The 14,110-nt window shown below is 56.3% G+C and overlaps 1 protein-coding gene across 16 annotated transcripts in view; it reads left to right on the top strand.

The window, feature by feature from the left end:
- The window catches only part of ACSBG1 (acyl-CoA synthetase bubblegum family member 1), a 38,269-nt gene that overhangs the window by 23,480 nt on the left and 679 nt on the right, over positions 1-14,110 (top strand). For 8 of the 16 annotated variants that reach the window (XM_057494710.1, XM_057494708.1, XM_057494705.1 and 5 more), the window contains 11 exons: positions 219-560; positions 982-1,070; positions 1,296-1,416; positions 4,153-4,233; positions 4,318-4,467; positions 4,763-4,939; positions 5,543-5,724; positions 6,439-6,813; positions 7,386-7,603; positions 11,902-12,041; positions 12,511-12,754. In XM_057494710.1, the coding sequence (XP_057350693.1) occupies positions 219-560; positions 982-1,070; positions 1,296-1,416; positions 4,153-4,233; positions 4,318-4,467; positions 4,763-4,939; positions 5,543-5,724; positions 6,439-6,813; positions 7,386-7,603; positions 11,902-12,041; positions 12,511-12,754 (2,119 nt within the window). The remainder of the gene's footprint in view (positions 1-218; positions 561-981; positions 1,071-1,295; positions 1,417-4,152; positions 4,234-4,317; positions 4,468-4,762; positions 4,940-5,542; positions 5,725-6,438; positions 6,814-7,385; positions 7,604-11,901; positions 12,042-12,510; positions 12,755-14,110) is intronic. The other 8 variants (XM_036916056.2, XM_036916057.2, XM_057494711.1 and 5 more) reach the window with 3 other exon arrangements.

The raw sequence follows: 14,110 nt of genomic DNA, 5'->3' as shown, positions 1-14,110 counted from the left end.
GCCAAGGAAGGGTACAGCCCCAGAAGGCCCCTGAGGTCTGACAGTCCTGCTCTGCCGGGAGGCCCAAGCCCACTACTGACTGCCCAGCCTCAGGGGCAAATGCCAGCTGTGCGAAGGCAGAAAACAGGTCCCCAAGGCCTCCAGCTCCCCCACCACACTTCTGTGCTGCATCCCTAAGCCTTGCCCACCCTCTAAGACCGCCAGACCTCCTCCTCCAGGCAGCCTCGCCCAAGGCATTGTCAGGACCAGAGGCCTGGGAGGTCGGCCCATGGAGGACCAGAGACCCCCAGGGACAGGCTCAGGCCGGCATGATCCGAGCTGTGGCCCCCCACCCTGCAGAAGAGGCGCTCTGGACAACTCGAGCTGATGGGCGGGTCCGCCTGCGCATAGACCCCAGTTGCCCGGACCCTCCCCACACCGTGCACCGGATGTTCTGTGAGACTCTGGACAAGTATGGGGACCTCAGCGCCCTGGGCTTCAAGCGCCAGGGCTCGTGGGAGCACATCTCCTACTCCCAGTACTACCAGCTCTCCCGCAAAGCCGCCAAGGGCTTCCTGAAGGTGAGGGGCCCTACAGCTCCAGCCGTCACAACCCCCACTCCCCGTTGGGCAAGACTTTGGAAGTCACACTGCAAAGCCACTGCCGGTTACTGAGGCAGTGGTTTGCTGGGCCCACGGAGGGCTCACATTTCCTGAGCCCTCAGTGAACCAGACACTTGTCACAAGCTTTTCATCTGTGAACATGCTCAAGATGGGTTGGGGAGTCTGGTGCTGGACTGGGGACCCCACTCCCTGGGGATGCCCTGGGTGGGAGCAGGGGCTGTTGGATGACTGGTAGCTAGGGCATCCTCTGACTGGTGGGCCCTGGGAGGGAGGTCCCCGAGGTGGGCCTCCAGGGTCCCCTGCAGCCGAGAAGGGGGCCTGATGGGAAGCCAGCCCCTCCCCTGCCGGCTGACCTGGTCTGTCTGCCTTTGGCCTGGAGCTCGGCCTGGAGCGGACCCACAGCGTGGCCATCCTCGGCTTCAACTCCCCAGAGTGGTTCTTCTCAGCAGTGGGTACAGTATTTGCAGGGTGAGTGCCTGGAGTGGGAGTAGAGTCTCCAGTGGGTTGGAGGTGTCACTGTCTCTTTTTAGAGGCCCCCTCCCCACATCCCATCTTGTCCAGGGGCTCCCTTTGGTCCCTCTCTGCCTGGGGCGGCTGTGCTGAGCTCGTGTCTGAGCCCCGCCTATACCCCCGGGGAGCTGGGCCACAGAGGGGCCTCTGCACCATCAGACATGAGTCCTCGGGCCCCTGCAGAGGTACTGTCACCGGCATCTACACGACCAGCTCCCCCGAGGCCTGCCAGTACATCGCCCACGACTCCCACGCCGACATCATCGTGGTGGACACGCAGGAGCAGCTGGGAAAGATCCTCAAGGTTTGCGGGAAAGGGGTGGCTGGCAAGGGTTAGAGGCCATGTGTCCTGCAGCCTGCAGCTCACAAGGGCTCTGCCACCCTCCCTTCCAGCACGCCCACACCGACATACACAGCAGGGCAGTGGGTACCAACTTGCCTGCCTTTGGGCAACTGGGGCCCAGAAAGCCTAAGGGGCAGCCATGTCACCTTGGAAGCAGGGGACAGGACTCCCAGCCAGCCTGCTGCCTCCCACGGCTTCTCTGCAGGCAGGGTCTCCCCTGTGGGGCTGGAGTCCTCTGCCAGTGGGAAGGTCACATGCGCTGAGGGTGGCCCAGGGCTCTGACACCCTGAGCACTCAAGTCCTACTCAGTGGGAGCTGGGCTGAGGGTTGCCATAGCGTGTGGGCAGCCATAGGCCAAAGCAGAGCAAGAGTCAGAGGGTCTCCTGAAGAAGCAGGACAGAGCAGAGACTCAGAAAGCCACCTGAAGCGGCAGGGCCCTTTCTGGACGGTTGAGATGCCCCCGGATTCATTTAAGACCCATCCCTGGTTGGCTCTGTCTCCACGTGCTCACACTGGGTGTGGTGGCCCAGGGATGCCCCTGTGTCCCACCTGTACCCAGCAGGGAACCCCCGGAGCTCCCTGCACTCCAGCAGAGGCCACTGGGATGATCTCGGCCCGGCTCTCGCTCTGCAGATGTCACCTGGGCATGAGGGTGTGAGAGGTGGTCTCTGACATTCCAGGACTGTGAGACCTGAGTCCCCAGAGAGGACAGAACAGGCCCCTTCCCTCTGCTCCAGTGCAGGTTCCCCTCAAGCTGAAAGGGGGACACAGCTTGGACCCTTTGCTTCCTGTGAGCAGCCCCCAGAAAGCCCAGGCAGGCCCAGGAGGCAGCCCAGACCCCTGTGCACGATTGCTCGGAGGGCGTCCCCAAATCAGAGTGGTTTTCAAATGGCTCCCTGGGGCACTATGAGCAGCCTGGCCCGGGACACAGGCTCACAGGGAGAGGAGGAGCCAGGGGAGCTCAGACCACGGGCAAAAGCCTCTCAATGGGGGTTAAACTGAGAGGTGGCCCGGGCAAGGGGGCTGAGCTCAGCTCTCATGTGGCCTCGGGGACAAAGCTGAGGGTGACAGCAGTGCCTCAGGCCGTTGGGAGGGCAGAGCTCAGACCCACCCCGGCTTCAGCGTGTGAAGGCACCATGGCAAACACCAAGAGCGGTGGCTTCTGGGGCTTGCTGTCCCCACCTGCACCCCGGTGGGTACGTCTCTGCCCTAATGCCCCGTGTGTCCCCTTCCCTCCATTGGCTTTTGAGTCCAGCTCCCTCTGCTATGGGGCGCCAGCCACACTGGGTCAGTCAGCCCAGGGGCCTCGCTTGGGCTCGATTTCCTCTGTAAGACCTTGAGGGTGAGGGCTTCATCCTTCCAGGGGCTGTAACTCAGTCCAGCAGGACCATGGAAGTGCTTTTAAATGGGCCTTTTGTTAAGTCTGGACTCACACGGAAGCAAGTGTGTGGCCCTTTTGTCCTCTCTAAACCTTGGGAACTTCCAGGGCACAGAGGGACTGTGGAAGGCATGCCCCGTTCCCACCCTTTCTCCAGTTCACACACAGAGAAGAGGAGCCCGAGGGAGGAGGGGCCTCGGGCGGCTGAGGACAGAGGAGCAGGTGCTGTGCGGGACACCTGACCCTTGGGGCAGCTGGGGGGCGGCGTGGTCACAGGCCAGGGAGGCGCGTGGCTTGCTCACAGCCCCGTCTCGTAGAAGTGGAGGTGGGAGACGGGAGCTCAGGCCCTTCCCACCAGGTTCTTGGCAGGACCCATAAGTGCCACTCGTGAGAGAAACCAAGGGGCCTGCCTCTCCCTGGGGCACCATCTCTGTCCAGCATACCTGCTCTGCTGCGGGTGCCCGACCAGGACTAGAAGGAGGGCAACTACACGGCTGTGGCTCCTACAGCCCCGGGGCCCGGAGCCAGGGCGGGAGGGGCGTGGGGAGGCCCCAAACCCCAGAGTCTAGGTGGGGCCTAGGGTCCGTGCCTCTTGAGCAGGGCTGGCTTCATGGGCGTGTGACCCTGCATCCCTCCTGAGCCTTCTAACCACATTTGAGGGGGCCCTGCAAAGCCGGTCCAGGCTGCCGCAGGCCCCTGCTGGACGCCTCCGGAGCCCCTGCATCCGGCTGGTGGGTGCCAGCCATCTGGCCCTGCAGGAGCTCACCTTTGTTCTCCTGCCCATTCGTTGTCTGCCTCCAGCTTCATGGAATCTCACCCTGTGCACGTGCAGATCAGTATTCAGCCAAAGTTCCAGAACTTTCCGTGCATCCCTCTTTCCTCTCTGGTCGCAAAGCTGTCGCATCAGCTTTCCTGAACTCCGGTCTCTGCCACCTCAATGCAGAGAGACAGCTGTGCTTTCTCTCCCTCCCTGTCTGTCTGTCTGTCTCTCCCTCCCTGTCTGTCTCTCCCTCCCTGTCTGTCCCTCTGTCTCCCTCTCTGCTGTGTAACTGGATGATCATTTGTCCAGCCAGGTCCCACTCTGGTTCTCCTTTAACGGGGAGCCCTGCCCCACCCCCTGGTGTCCGCCCCTCTCCTGCTGCTGGGTTCTCTCAGTGGGAACTCCATGAAGAGGGACACATGCCCTGCTGGGTCAGAGGGCAGAGCTGGGGACCCAGTGACCCCTGTGTCTGCCCAGCAGACTGACACCTGGGGGTGGGGCTCTTCTCAGGAGGGAATTTTTTTTTAATGAAACCCATTGGCTTTTCCTGTCCACACAGATCTGGAAAAACCTGCCACACCTGAAGGCGGTGGTGGTGTACCGAGAGCCTCCTGCAGAGAAAATGGCCAACGTGTACATGGTAGGAGGGGGCCGGGGTGTAAGGTGGGCCTGCCCGGCCCACCTGGCTGACTGGGACAGCCCACCCCCTCCCGCCTGGCTGCAGATGGAGCAGCTCCTGGGCCTGGGGAGCCTGGTGCCTGAGGAGGCCCTGGACGCTGTTATTGCCGCCCAGCAACCCAACCAGCGCTGTGTCCTCATCTACACGTCAGGCACCACCGGGCCCCCCAAGGGCGTGATGCTGAGTCAGGACAATGTAGGACAGGGGCCCAGACGGGGGGCCGGGGGTGGGTCTGGGCAGTGGTCCTGCCCCCGCAGCACCAAGTTCGGGGGCTGGGTGAGGAGGACAGCCAGTCTGTGGTCCAGACTGGGTCCAGCAGAGGAAAGGGGGTGGGCGGGGAGGAAGGCCTGTCCTTGGGGGCCTCCTGCAGAGATGCCCAGGAGAGCAAAACTGTGGGTCCCCAAGAAGTAGCCCAAGCCCCCAGGGTGGCCTCAGGGCAGGCCCTTCCCGAGTTGCTCCTGGACACTGCTGGCCGGCTGCCATCCTCCAGATCACATGGACAGCACGGTACGGCAGCCAGGCCGGGGGCATCCAGCATGCGGAGGTGCAACAGGAGGTGGTGGTTAGCTACCTGCCTCTCAGCCATATTGCCGCCCAGATTTATGACCTGTGGACAGGCATCCAGTGGGGAGCCCACGTCTGCTTTGCTGAGCCAAACGCACTGAAGGTGAGAGTGTCTGCCTGCCTGTGGGGGCGGCGCCAGCATCCGCATGGCTTGTGGGTGCGCCCGGTCCTTGGCACTCACACACCAGAAGTCTAGTTCAGCCCGGTTCACATGGCACCGAGGGAAATGGACGGTGTTATGGAAAGGGAAGTGGGGTCTGGCTGCTTCGCAGGGTCCACAGTGCCATCGAGCACAGGCCATCCCCAGCACAAGGCCAAGAGGGTCACAGAGGGCCACGGCCCTGCCCTCACCCCAAAACCATGATGCTTTGGGTCCCCAAGGAGAACTTACCAAAGCCCCTGCCAGATGTCCCCCCAGCCCGCGTCTCACCGGCCCAGTGGTGCCACATGTCTGCTCCTAAACCAGTCCCTGTTAGGGGTGTGGCCTGTCACATTCCAGTTAGACTGGGAGAGTCAGTGTCCCCAGGGCTGGACGGACTGAGGTGTTTCTGAAGCATCTGGCCATATGATGACATCAGAGTTCTGTTAGCAAAGGACAGTAAGGGATGGCTGTTGAGTCACAGCCAATAGTATGTGACACTGGCAATAGGGGCCTGGTGGATGCTGGCTGGCCCTGAACTGGGGTGTCACTCTCTGCGATGAATAGGGGAGCCTTGTGAGCACACTGCGGGAGGTGGAGCCCACATCCCATCTGGGGGTGCCTCGCGTCTGGGAGAAGATCATGGAAGGGATCCAGGAGGTGGTGGCTCAGTCTGGCTTCATCCGGCGCAAGATGCTGCTGTGGGCCATGTCAGTGACTTTGCAGCACAACCTCACCAGCCCGGGCAGGTGTGGAGGCCGGGGGGCAGGAGGCCAGTGGGGGGCAGCAGGGGTGGGTTACAACCCCAGTGTGCAACCGAGGATCTGATTGGCCAGGGCTGGCCTGGCCCCACTGGCTTGTCATTTTGGGGTACTTGCGCAGGGCCCTGTCAGTGCCAGGCTTGAGCCCCTGCGCTCCTCCCAGAACCCACAGAGACAGTCACCCCACTTCTGGGCCCTGACCAGGACTGGCCTGCTGCCCCCAAGGCGGCTCTCCTCTCTCCGGGAGCAGCTCCTGACACAGTGCCCTGACCTTAGCAGATGGCTAGAAAAAGGGCCTCCGTGACAGAGCTCCTCCAGCCTCTCTGCACCCAAGCCACTGCCCCAGGCCCCACGGCCTTCTGATTGCTCCTTGAATTCCCATGTGATGGCATACATCCAGCCTGCTCCCTCTAGAACACTTTCCATTACTAGCGCGTCCATGAAAGTGTATCATGGCTCAAGAGAGGTGTGCATGTGTGTCTGTGCACCTAGAGCTTCCTCTGCACAGGCATGAGAAGGGAACACTCATGAACAACCCGTTCGTGGGCTTCCATGGGGTCACTCACGTCTCACACGCACGGATAGTGAGTCTGCGTGTGCGTCGCTGTGCTGTCTGTGCCCGTTCACAGCTGGACCTGTTGGTCCGACTTCCTGGCTCAGGACACACTTGCACACAGCCACACGCACACACACCTTTCACAGGTGGGCCAGTACCACAGCGATGTGGCAGGTTGGCCCCAGCAGCCAGACCAGGGAACTGGAGCAGGGAAGCCAGTGTGTGGCCCAGCCTGACCCTTTTATCCAGGCTTGTGCTTCCTTCTGTGGACTGCTCTCCTCTCCCACCAGTGACCTGAAGCCCTTCACGGCCAGACTGGCTGATTTCCTGGTGCTGGCCAAGGTCCGCCAGGCGCTGGGCTTGGCCAGGTGTCAGAAGCACTTCTACGGAGCAGCCCCCATGTCCATGGAGACCCAGCACTTCTTCCTGGGCCTCAATATCCGCTTGTATGCGGGTTACGGCCTCAGTGAGACCTCAGGGCCCCACTTTATGTCCAGCCCCTGCAACTACCGGCTCTGCAGGTACGGCCCAGCTTGGACATTCGCACGTTCTGAACGCCCCACGGGGACCCTTGCTGATCGGGTCCTTGAGCACCGGCAGTTCCATCTCGGCCAGGCCTCAGTCCCATGCGGGTGGCCTCTGCCAGCGTCACATGGGCCTGTGGCTGGAAGCAGCCTCCCAGCCAGGGCCGCCACCAGGGCTCTGATGGAGGAAATTCCCTGTCCCCTCCCTCACAGGGAGGCCTGTGTGAGGGTCCCAGTGCCACTGATGGCCCAGGCTCCGCTTGGGGTGGGAGCCAGGGGACAGGGCCAGCCCTCCAGTGGGCAGGGGACAGTCAGATCTGGGCAAGCTGAAGGGTCAGTGGCTCCTAAACGCACCCCCACACCCACCAGTGCTCAAGTCGCCCATGGACCTTGCTGACCCAGTCGTTCACTGAACACCTTCCACAGGCCCTGCCGCCTTTTAAAATACAAAAGGCCCTGGGCCCTCCCCTCCCTGGCGGACCCTGAGAGGCTGGGGCCCCGGGGCTCATGGCAGGCCTGGTCTGGCCTGGAGGAACCCTACCTCTGAGCAGGCCCTCCCCTCACACCAGCTCTGGCAAGGTGATGCCAGGCTGCCGTGCGAAGCTGGCGGACCCAGACGCAGGCGGCGTGGGCGAGATCTGCCTATGGGGCCGCAACATCTTCATGGGCTACCTGAACATGGAGGCTGAGACCAGGGAGGCCATCGATGACCAGGGCTGGCTGCGCACTGGCGACACAGGGCGCCTGGACGCCGAGGGCTTCCTCTACGTCACCGGGCGCATCAAAGGTGAGTGACAGGGAGGGGGCCGGCCCTGCCCACTGCTTGTGAGGAAGCGCAGCGCCTCCATAGCATCCCTTTACCCACTGCTATCTCCCGACTCACATCTGAGAACACCCACAGAGGGTGAGTAACTTGCCCAAGGCCCCCCAGCTAGTAAATGGTGGAGGTGGGATTCAAACTCCAGAGAAACAAGGTGAGGCTTTCCAGAAGATTCGAGGGCATAAGTATTATGCATTTTTATATGCTAACACGGTAGAGCCTTTTATGTAGAGTAGAACACAAATTAGATATAAAATTTAAAATAAAATTTGAGACTTGAAAGAAGTCTCCCAAGAAGAACTTGGCTGTCCCGGGGAAGCTGGGGACTCCTCCACGAATGGGAGCTTTCCTTATGTTGCCCAAGTGGATGTAATGCCCAAAGCACCCATGTAGGAGTCCCGGGGCACCAAAGCTCAGTGAGCAGGTGAAGAACTTTCTGGAGATCATGTAGGCGGGTGTGTGGAGCCCAGGTTCTGCTGACCACAGAGGGTCAGCTCTCCGGGCAGATTCTGGCACACTTGGCCTGAGCCTTGGAGGGACAGGATATGCAGCCCAGCGGGCCCTGGACGTGCCCAGAGTTCCGCCAGGGTCCCCTGGGTGTAGCAGGGGAGGGGACCCACAGCCCTGCATGGGGAGGGTCACAGCCAGAAAAAGAATTCAACTAGAGTCGGGCCTTCTTTTAAAAATAGTATAGTGAGACATAGGGGCCCAGACACCTTTCTCCACATGAGTACCTGATGGACCCATCGCTTCTGGAAAAGCCCGTCCTCTCCCCACTGCCCTGCAGCGCCACCCTTGGCATAACTCAAGTGACTGCATATAAGAAGTCTGTGGGCTTTCTGTCCTGTTCCATGGCTCTAGTTGCCTATCCTTGCACCAATACCCCAGTGTCTTTATTTCGGATCTTTATAATAGGGCTTGATATCTGGTTGTGAGGATCTCACAGCCTCCTTGTCTTTAAGACAAACTTGGCTAGAATCATACTGTCAATTTCCTCAAAAAAACTGGTCAAGATTTTTATGTTGATTTCATCTAAGGATTAATTTGGTGACAATGTACATCTGTACAACATGGAGTCTTCCAATCTATAAACATGAAATATAAACATAGTATATATTACTCAACTCCATAAAAGATATATTTTAAAAGATGAACTAGATCATTTTTCTGGGAAAATGTAACTTTTACAAAAAAGATAGTTATGTTTAAACAGACTAATTTCCATAGAACTAATAAAGTCTCCCCTGCTACACACACACACACACACACACACACACACACACACAGCACACTAGTCCCAGCAGTTTCACTGAAGAATTCCAATGATACTTAAATTATTTCAGAGCATAAAAAAAGAAGGAAAACTTCAGACTTTTAATGAAATGAGTATAACATCGATACCAAGATCCGAAAAAGAAAACCACAGATCAATCACTTTTATGAGTATATATGCTAAAGTCCTAATAAAAATGTTAGCAAACAGTACCCAGAAGCATGTTAAAAAATTACCTAGCATGACTAAGTGGGATTATCCCAGGAATGCAAGGATATATTATATAATTAATCATATTAATAGATCTAAGGAAAAATTTTAGGGTCATCTCCATAAATAGTGAAAAGGCATTTGACAAAAATTAATTCCCACTGATAGAAAAAAGCACGCAGTAAAAATAGAAATGGTTGAAGACTTTCTTAACATAATGAAAAGTCAGCATCAGTCACTCAGTCCCTCTAGAGCAAGGACAAGGGTGCCCACTGTCACCACTATTATTTGGCAGTATTTAAGCATCCAGCCAATATAACCAGACAAAGAAAGAAATTTGAGTTATAAATACTAGAAGTTAGTTATCATCATTTAGGTATAGTAAAGTCACATATTTAGAAAAACCAAGAGAATTTTGTATAGAATCGATAGCTTCCATTTGTACAAATAACGAGTTTAAAAGGTATAATAGAAGAAAATAGTCCATTTACAATAGCAATAAAAAGGATAAAATATTTAAAGAACTGAAATCTTGTTACTAGAAGAAAACATGAGAAATACTTTATAACACTGGAATTAAGGATGTTCTTTCTAACTCTGAATCAAAAATGAGGAGCCATAACAAGTGACTTAATGAATTAATGAAATTTACTACATTAAAAGCAAAACAAAAACTTCTATGTAATCAAATCAGCATGAGTGAAGACAAATGACAAAGCTAGGAAAAATATTTGCAACTCATATTGTATTGATCAGGGTCATGAGAAGAAACAGATTAAATGGTATAGCCCTCCATTCACTCAAGTCTTCTTTAATTTCTCTTTACAGTGTTTTGTAGTTTTTGCACATCTTTCTTAGATTCACTCCTTAGTATTTTATTTTTTGATGCTGTTGTAAATTGTGTCATTTAAAATTTTTCTGTTTTTGTATGATTGTTGTTGATATACAGAAATGCAATTGTTTTGAATACTGGCCTTGTATCAAATGACCTTGAAGAGTTTGCATATTAATTCTAGGAGTTTCTATGTTCTTTCACATTTTTAATGGACACAATCAGATCATTTTCAAATAATGAGTTTTAGTTCTTCCTTTCCATTCCTTATGAATTTTTTTTCTTGCCTTATCACACTGGTTAGGACCTCAGAACAGTGGTGAAAGGAAGTGGTGACAGTGGTCATCTTGTTTTGTTCCTTTCCCAGGGGGAAAGCTTTCAGTATTTTATCATTAAGTATGTTTTATGCGGAATTCTTGTAGATGGTCTTTATCAGATTAAGGAAGTTCCTTTCTATACCTAGCTTGCTAAGGGTTTTTATCATTTACTAATAGTAAGAGGTGCTGGTAAGAATGGAGGAGGGTGAAAATCAGGTAGCAACGAGGAGGTGTTTGTGAGAGGCAGGATTCCAGTCCGTCTTTCCTCTCTACCCACTCTGCTGCCCCAGACAGATCCTGACTGTCTGGACTCTTGCCATGGCTTCCTCTCTGGCCAGCTCAGCCCCTTAACAACCACTCTCCACCCCAGCCACCAGAGTGTCCTGAAACTTTGACCCCCAACCATTCAGTGGTTCCCACCTGTCCAGGCAGCTCCTTAGCCGGCACTCGAGGCCTCTGTGGCTGGCCCCGCTCCGTCTCCAGTCTTTGCCTCCCTGTCCTGCCTGCAGCTCCCTAAAGGTCCGGTGCTTCTTCCCAGCTGCACCCACTGCCTGTCAAACCCAATTCATACTTAACACACAGTGGGGCCAGGTGCCTCCCTGGTCACCCTTGACCTCCACATCCCTCTGCCCACAGGCCCATTGCACTGAGCTCCTTGTAGATAGGGCCTATCTCATTCTAGTCTGTGTCTGATATCAACACAGGGCCTGTGCACAGAATGTGACCAACCCACCTTTGTTGAATTGGGAGATAGGTGTACAATCTAGCTAAAATCAAAGTGTATTTATTAAATGCTTATTTATTACCACAAGCCTGAGGGTAAGCCATCATTCAGGCTGGTGCATTGAGTGCCCAGCACCTGGCCTTGCACACAGACACTCAATAAATATTTGAATGAAAGGAAACACCAATAGGTGAGTAGATGGACACCATGAGAAAAGCCCATGAGAGTTCATGCAGACCGGAAGTACTGAGGAGGCTCCTGAGGAGCAAAGCAGCCGAGCTGGTGGTCCTGGAAGCACAGTCTGCTGGCAGATGGAGAGACAGGGAGAGGGCATTACAGCGGAAGGTACAGGCAAGGTGAGGGGCCCACAGCAGGGCAGGCAAGAACACTGGCTCTGGAACTACAGCACACCAAAGTCGCAGCTCTGCCGTGTGACCCTGAACAAGCTACTTAACCTCTCTGTGCCTCGGTTTCCTCAAATGTAAAGTGAGAAAAACACTTGCTTCTCTATAGGCCTATTATGAGGAGTAAAGGAATTACTGTGGGCACAGCACCAGCACAGCGCCTGGCACCTGGTGAGTGCCATCTGGAGGATGGGGTACATAAAGGCCGGCAGGACGTGGGCTCAAGGGGAAGGCCAGTTGAGGGGCTGAGTCTGGCAGAAGGGGATGGCGGATGAGATGCCTCAGCGGGCAGTGTGGGGTGATGAGCAGAGTGGGAGCCCTGGCTGAGCTTTGTCCTCTGACTGCCACGTCCCCCCACCTGGCGGGAGGACCTTCTGAGGGCATGGTGCTGCTTCTTGGCTGCTAGACAGGGGCCTTCTCTGGGCCTGCCCAGTGTCTGTCGGCGCTGCCTGCTGCTCCGGTCCCTGGAATAACGCCTGTGGGGGGCCTGGCCTTGCCTCTCCAGAACTAATCATCACGGCTGGTGGGGAGAACGTGCCCCCAGTGCCCCTTGAGGAGGCAGTGAAGAGGGAGCTGCCCATCATCAGCAATGCCATGCTGCTTGGGGACCAGCGGAAGTTCCTGGCCATGCTGCTCACCCTGAAGGTATGTGGGGGGCCCAGCCCTGCAGGAGCCACTGTGGGTAGGCTGTGTGCAGGTCCAGTCCAAGCAAAAGCCACATTCAATGCAGACGTGTGGACCTGCCCTTGTTCTGGAATGACTGGTCAGTGCCACCTGCACTGAAGGGCAGCTGTAGGCACGGAAATGCCTGGCCCTGTGGTCAGCCCATAACATGCTGCTGACGTCCCTGTAGTCAGTTTGCAAAGTGCCGCTGCCCTCGTCCCCATCTCCCTGGATGGGGCAGGGGTTAGGGCCCTGCTTCCCCTGGCTGAGGTCTTGCCTTGGTCAGCCGCTCCACCCAGCACACCACGCCCTCAGCGGTCAGGATAGCGTTCCACCCATTCCAGAACAACACACAGCTCAGGATCCACATCCTTGACAGCAGCAAGCCCTCCCCCAGGCCCAGGGTGTGCATCCTGTGGAGCCCTGGTTCTGATCCAGTCTCATTTTTCAGTGCACCGTGGACCCAGACACCTCTGACCCTACTGACAACCTGACGGAACAGGCTGTGGAGTTCTGCCAGAGTGTGGGCAGTACGGCCACCAAGGTGTCCGAGGTCGTGGGGAAGGACGAGGCTGTGTACCGGGCCATCGAGGAGGGGATCCGGAGGGTCAACAGGAATGCAGCTGCCCGGCCCTACCACATCCAGAAGTGGGCCATTCTTGGGAAGGACTTCTCCATTCCGGGTGGAGAGCTGGGTCGGTTTTCATCACACCAGGGCTTGGGCGGGAGGGCGGAGGCACAGCACACCCTGGGCAGTGGGCTGGTCGGGATGGCAGCCAACATACTCATCTGGACATACACTTAACCTCGCTTTGACGATGGGATCATTTCTCCCTGAAATCACCAAGGGTCCACCAGGCAGATACCAAGGCCCTGTGAGCATCAGGCTGAGTTGACTCACTCAGGGGTTGAGGCTGCCATGACCTCGCTCAGCTTATGTACAGGGGCCTCCCCACTGGACCCTGGTCCACAGGACCAGGGAAGGCCTCTGGTCACCCGAGGTGATAGCCCCTTGGGCTGCTCACAGCACAGGGAAGGCGGAAGGACTTCTTCAGTGAGATCCTCTCTGACCCAGAGGGCTAAACCCAGAGGCTCAGTCTACAGTCACGTGAGCTGCTGAGACCCTGCTTACCTGGAAGGCTGGTGCTCACAGCGTGCGGCCAGTGGACAATGTCCCCTCTGGGCAGCCTAGACATGACTTTGACGCCTCCAGAGTCAGGTGTGAGTGGCCAAGTGTGAGTGGGCACAAAATGGACTCCAAGCTACCCACAACCTCAAACCAGGGCCCTTCAACCTTGCTGTCAAAGGGCGAACCAAGACCATGAAAGCAACTGGGGAGGGCCTCATAAAGGCCGTGGCCAAAGCCTCCCAGGCCAGGGCATCCCTGCCAACCAGTCCAACATGCAGATGATTTGTGTCATTGCTGTGTAACAAACCACCCCAATATCTGGCAGCTTAGGACAAAAAACTTTTATTGCCTTAATCTCTGCGGGTCAGACACCCAGGACAGCTCAGCAAGGTTGCTCTGGCTTGGGCTCTCTGACGTCAGTCAAGATGCCGGCAGGCTGGCAGTCATCTGCAGCTGTAGGGCCCACTTCCATGCTCGCTGTCCTGGTCAGTGGGTCTCAGTGCCCCGCTGGCTGCTGGCCAAAGACAGGCCTCTGCCCATGGACCCCTCCAGAGGTTGCCTGTGGCCTCCTGACCTAACTGCCAGCCTGCCCCAGAGAATGACCTGAGAGCCCAAGGCAGCTGTCGGCTTTGTTTCTGTTTCAATCACTTATTCATTCAAGGGGCAGAATAGCGAACACACTGAGGAGCGGAAACGGGCAGGTCCAGGGGATGTGGTTTACACCCTTTATGTAAGACAGGAACTATCTTTCATGACCCTTCTCACGAGGACATCCTGCCACTTCCTCTGCCTTCTCTTGGCCACTCAGACCAGCCCTGGTACGTGGGGAGGGACCTCTGAGGGGCGTGACCCAAGGAGGGTCACCGTGGGCCATCTCGGGGCTGGCTTCTTGTTTATCCTGCTGGACTCATTACAGGACGGA

Source organism: Manis pentadactyla, chromosome 18 (assembly GCF_030020395.1).
Source record: "Manis pentadactyla isolate mManPen7 chromosome 18, mManPen7.hap1, whole genome shotgun sequence".
Taxonomy (NCBI): domain Eukaryota; kingdom Metazoa; phylum Chordata; class Mammalia; order Pholidota; family Manidae; genus Manis; species Manis pentadactyla.
Note: the sequence above shows the minus strand (reverse complement) of the source record. Positions and strands in the feature narration are given on the sequence as shown.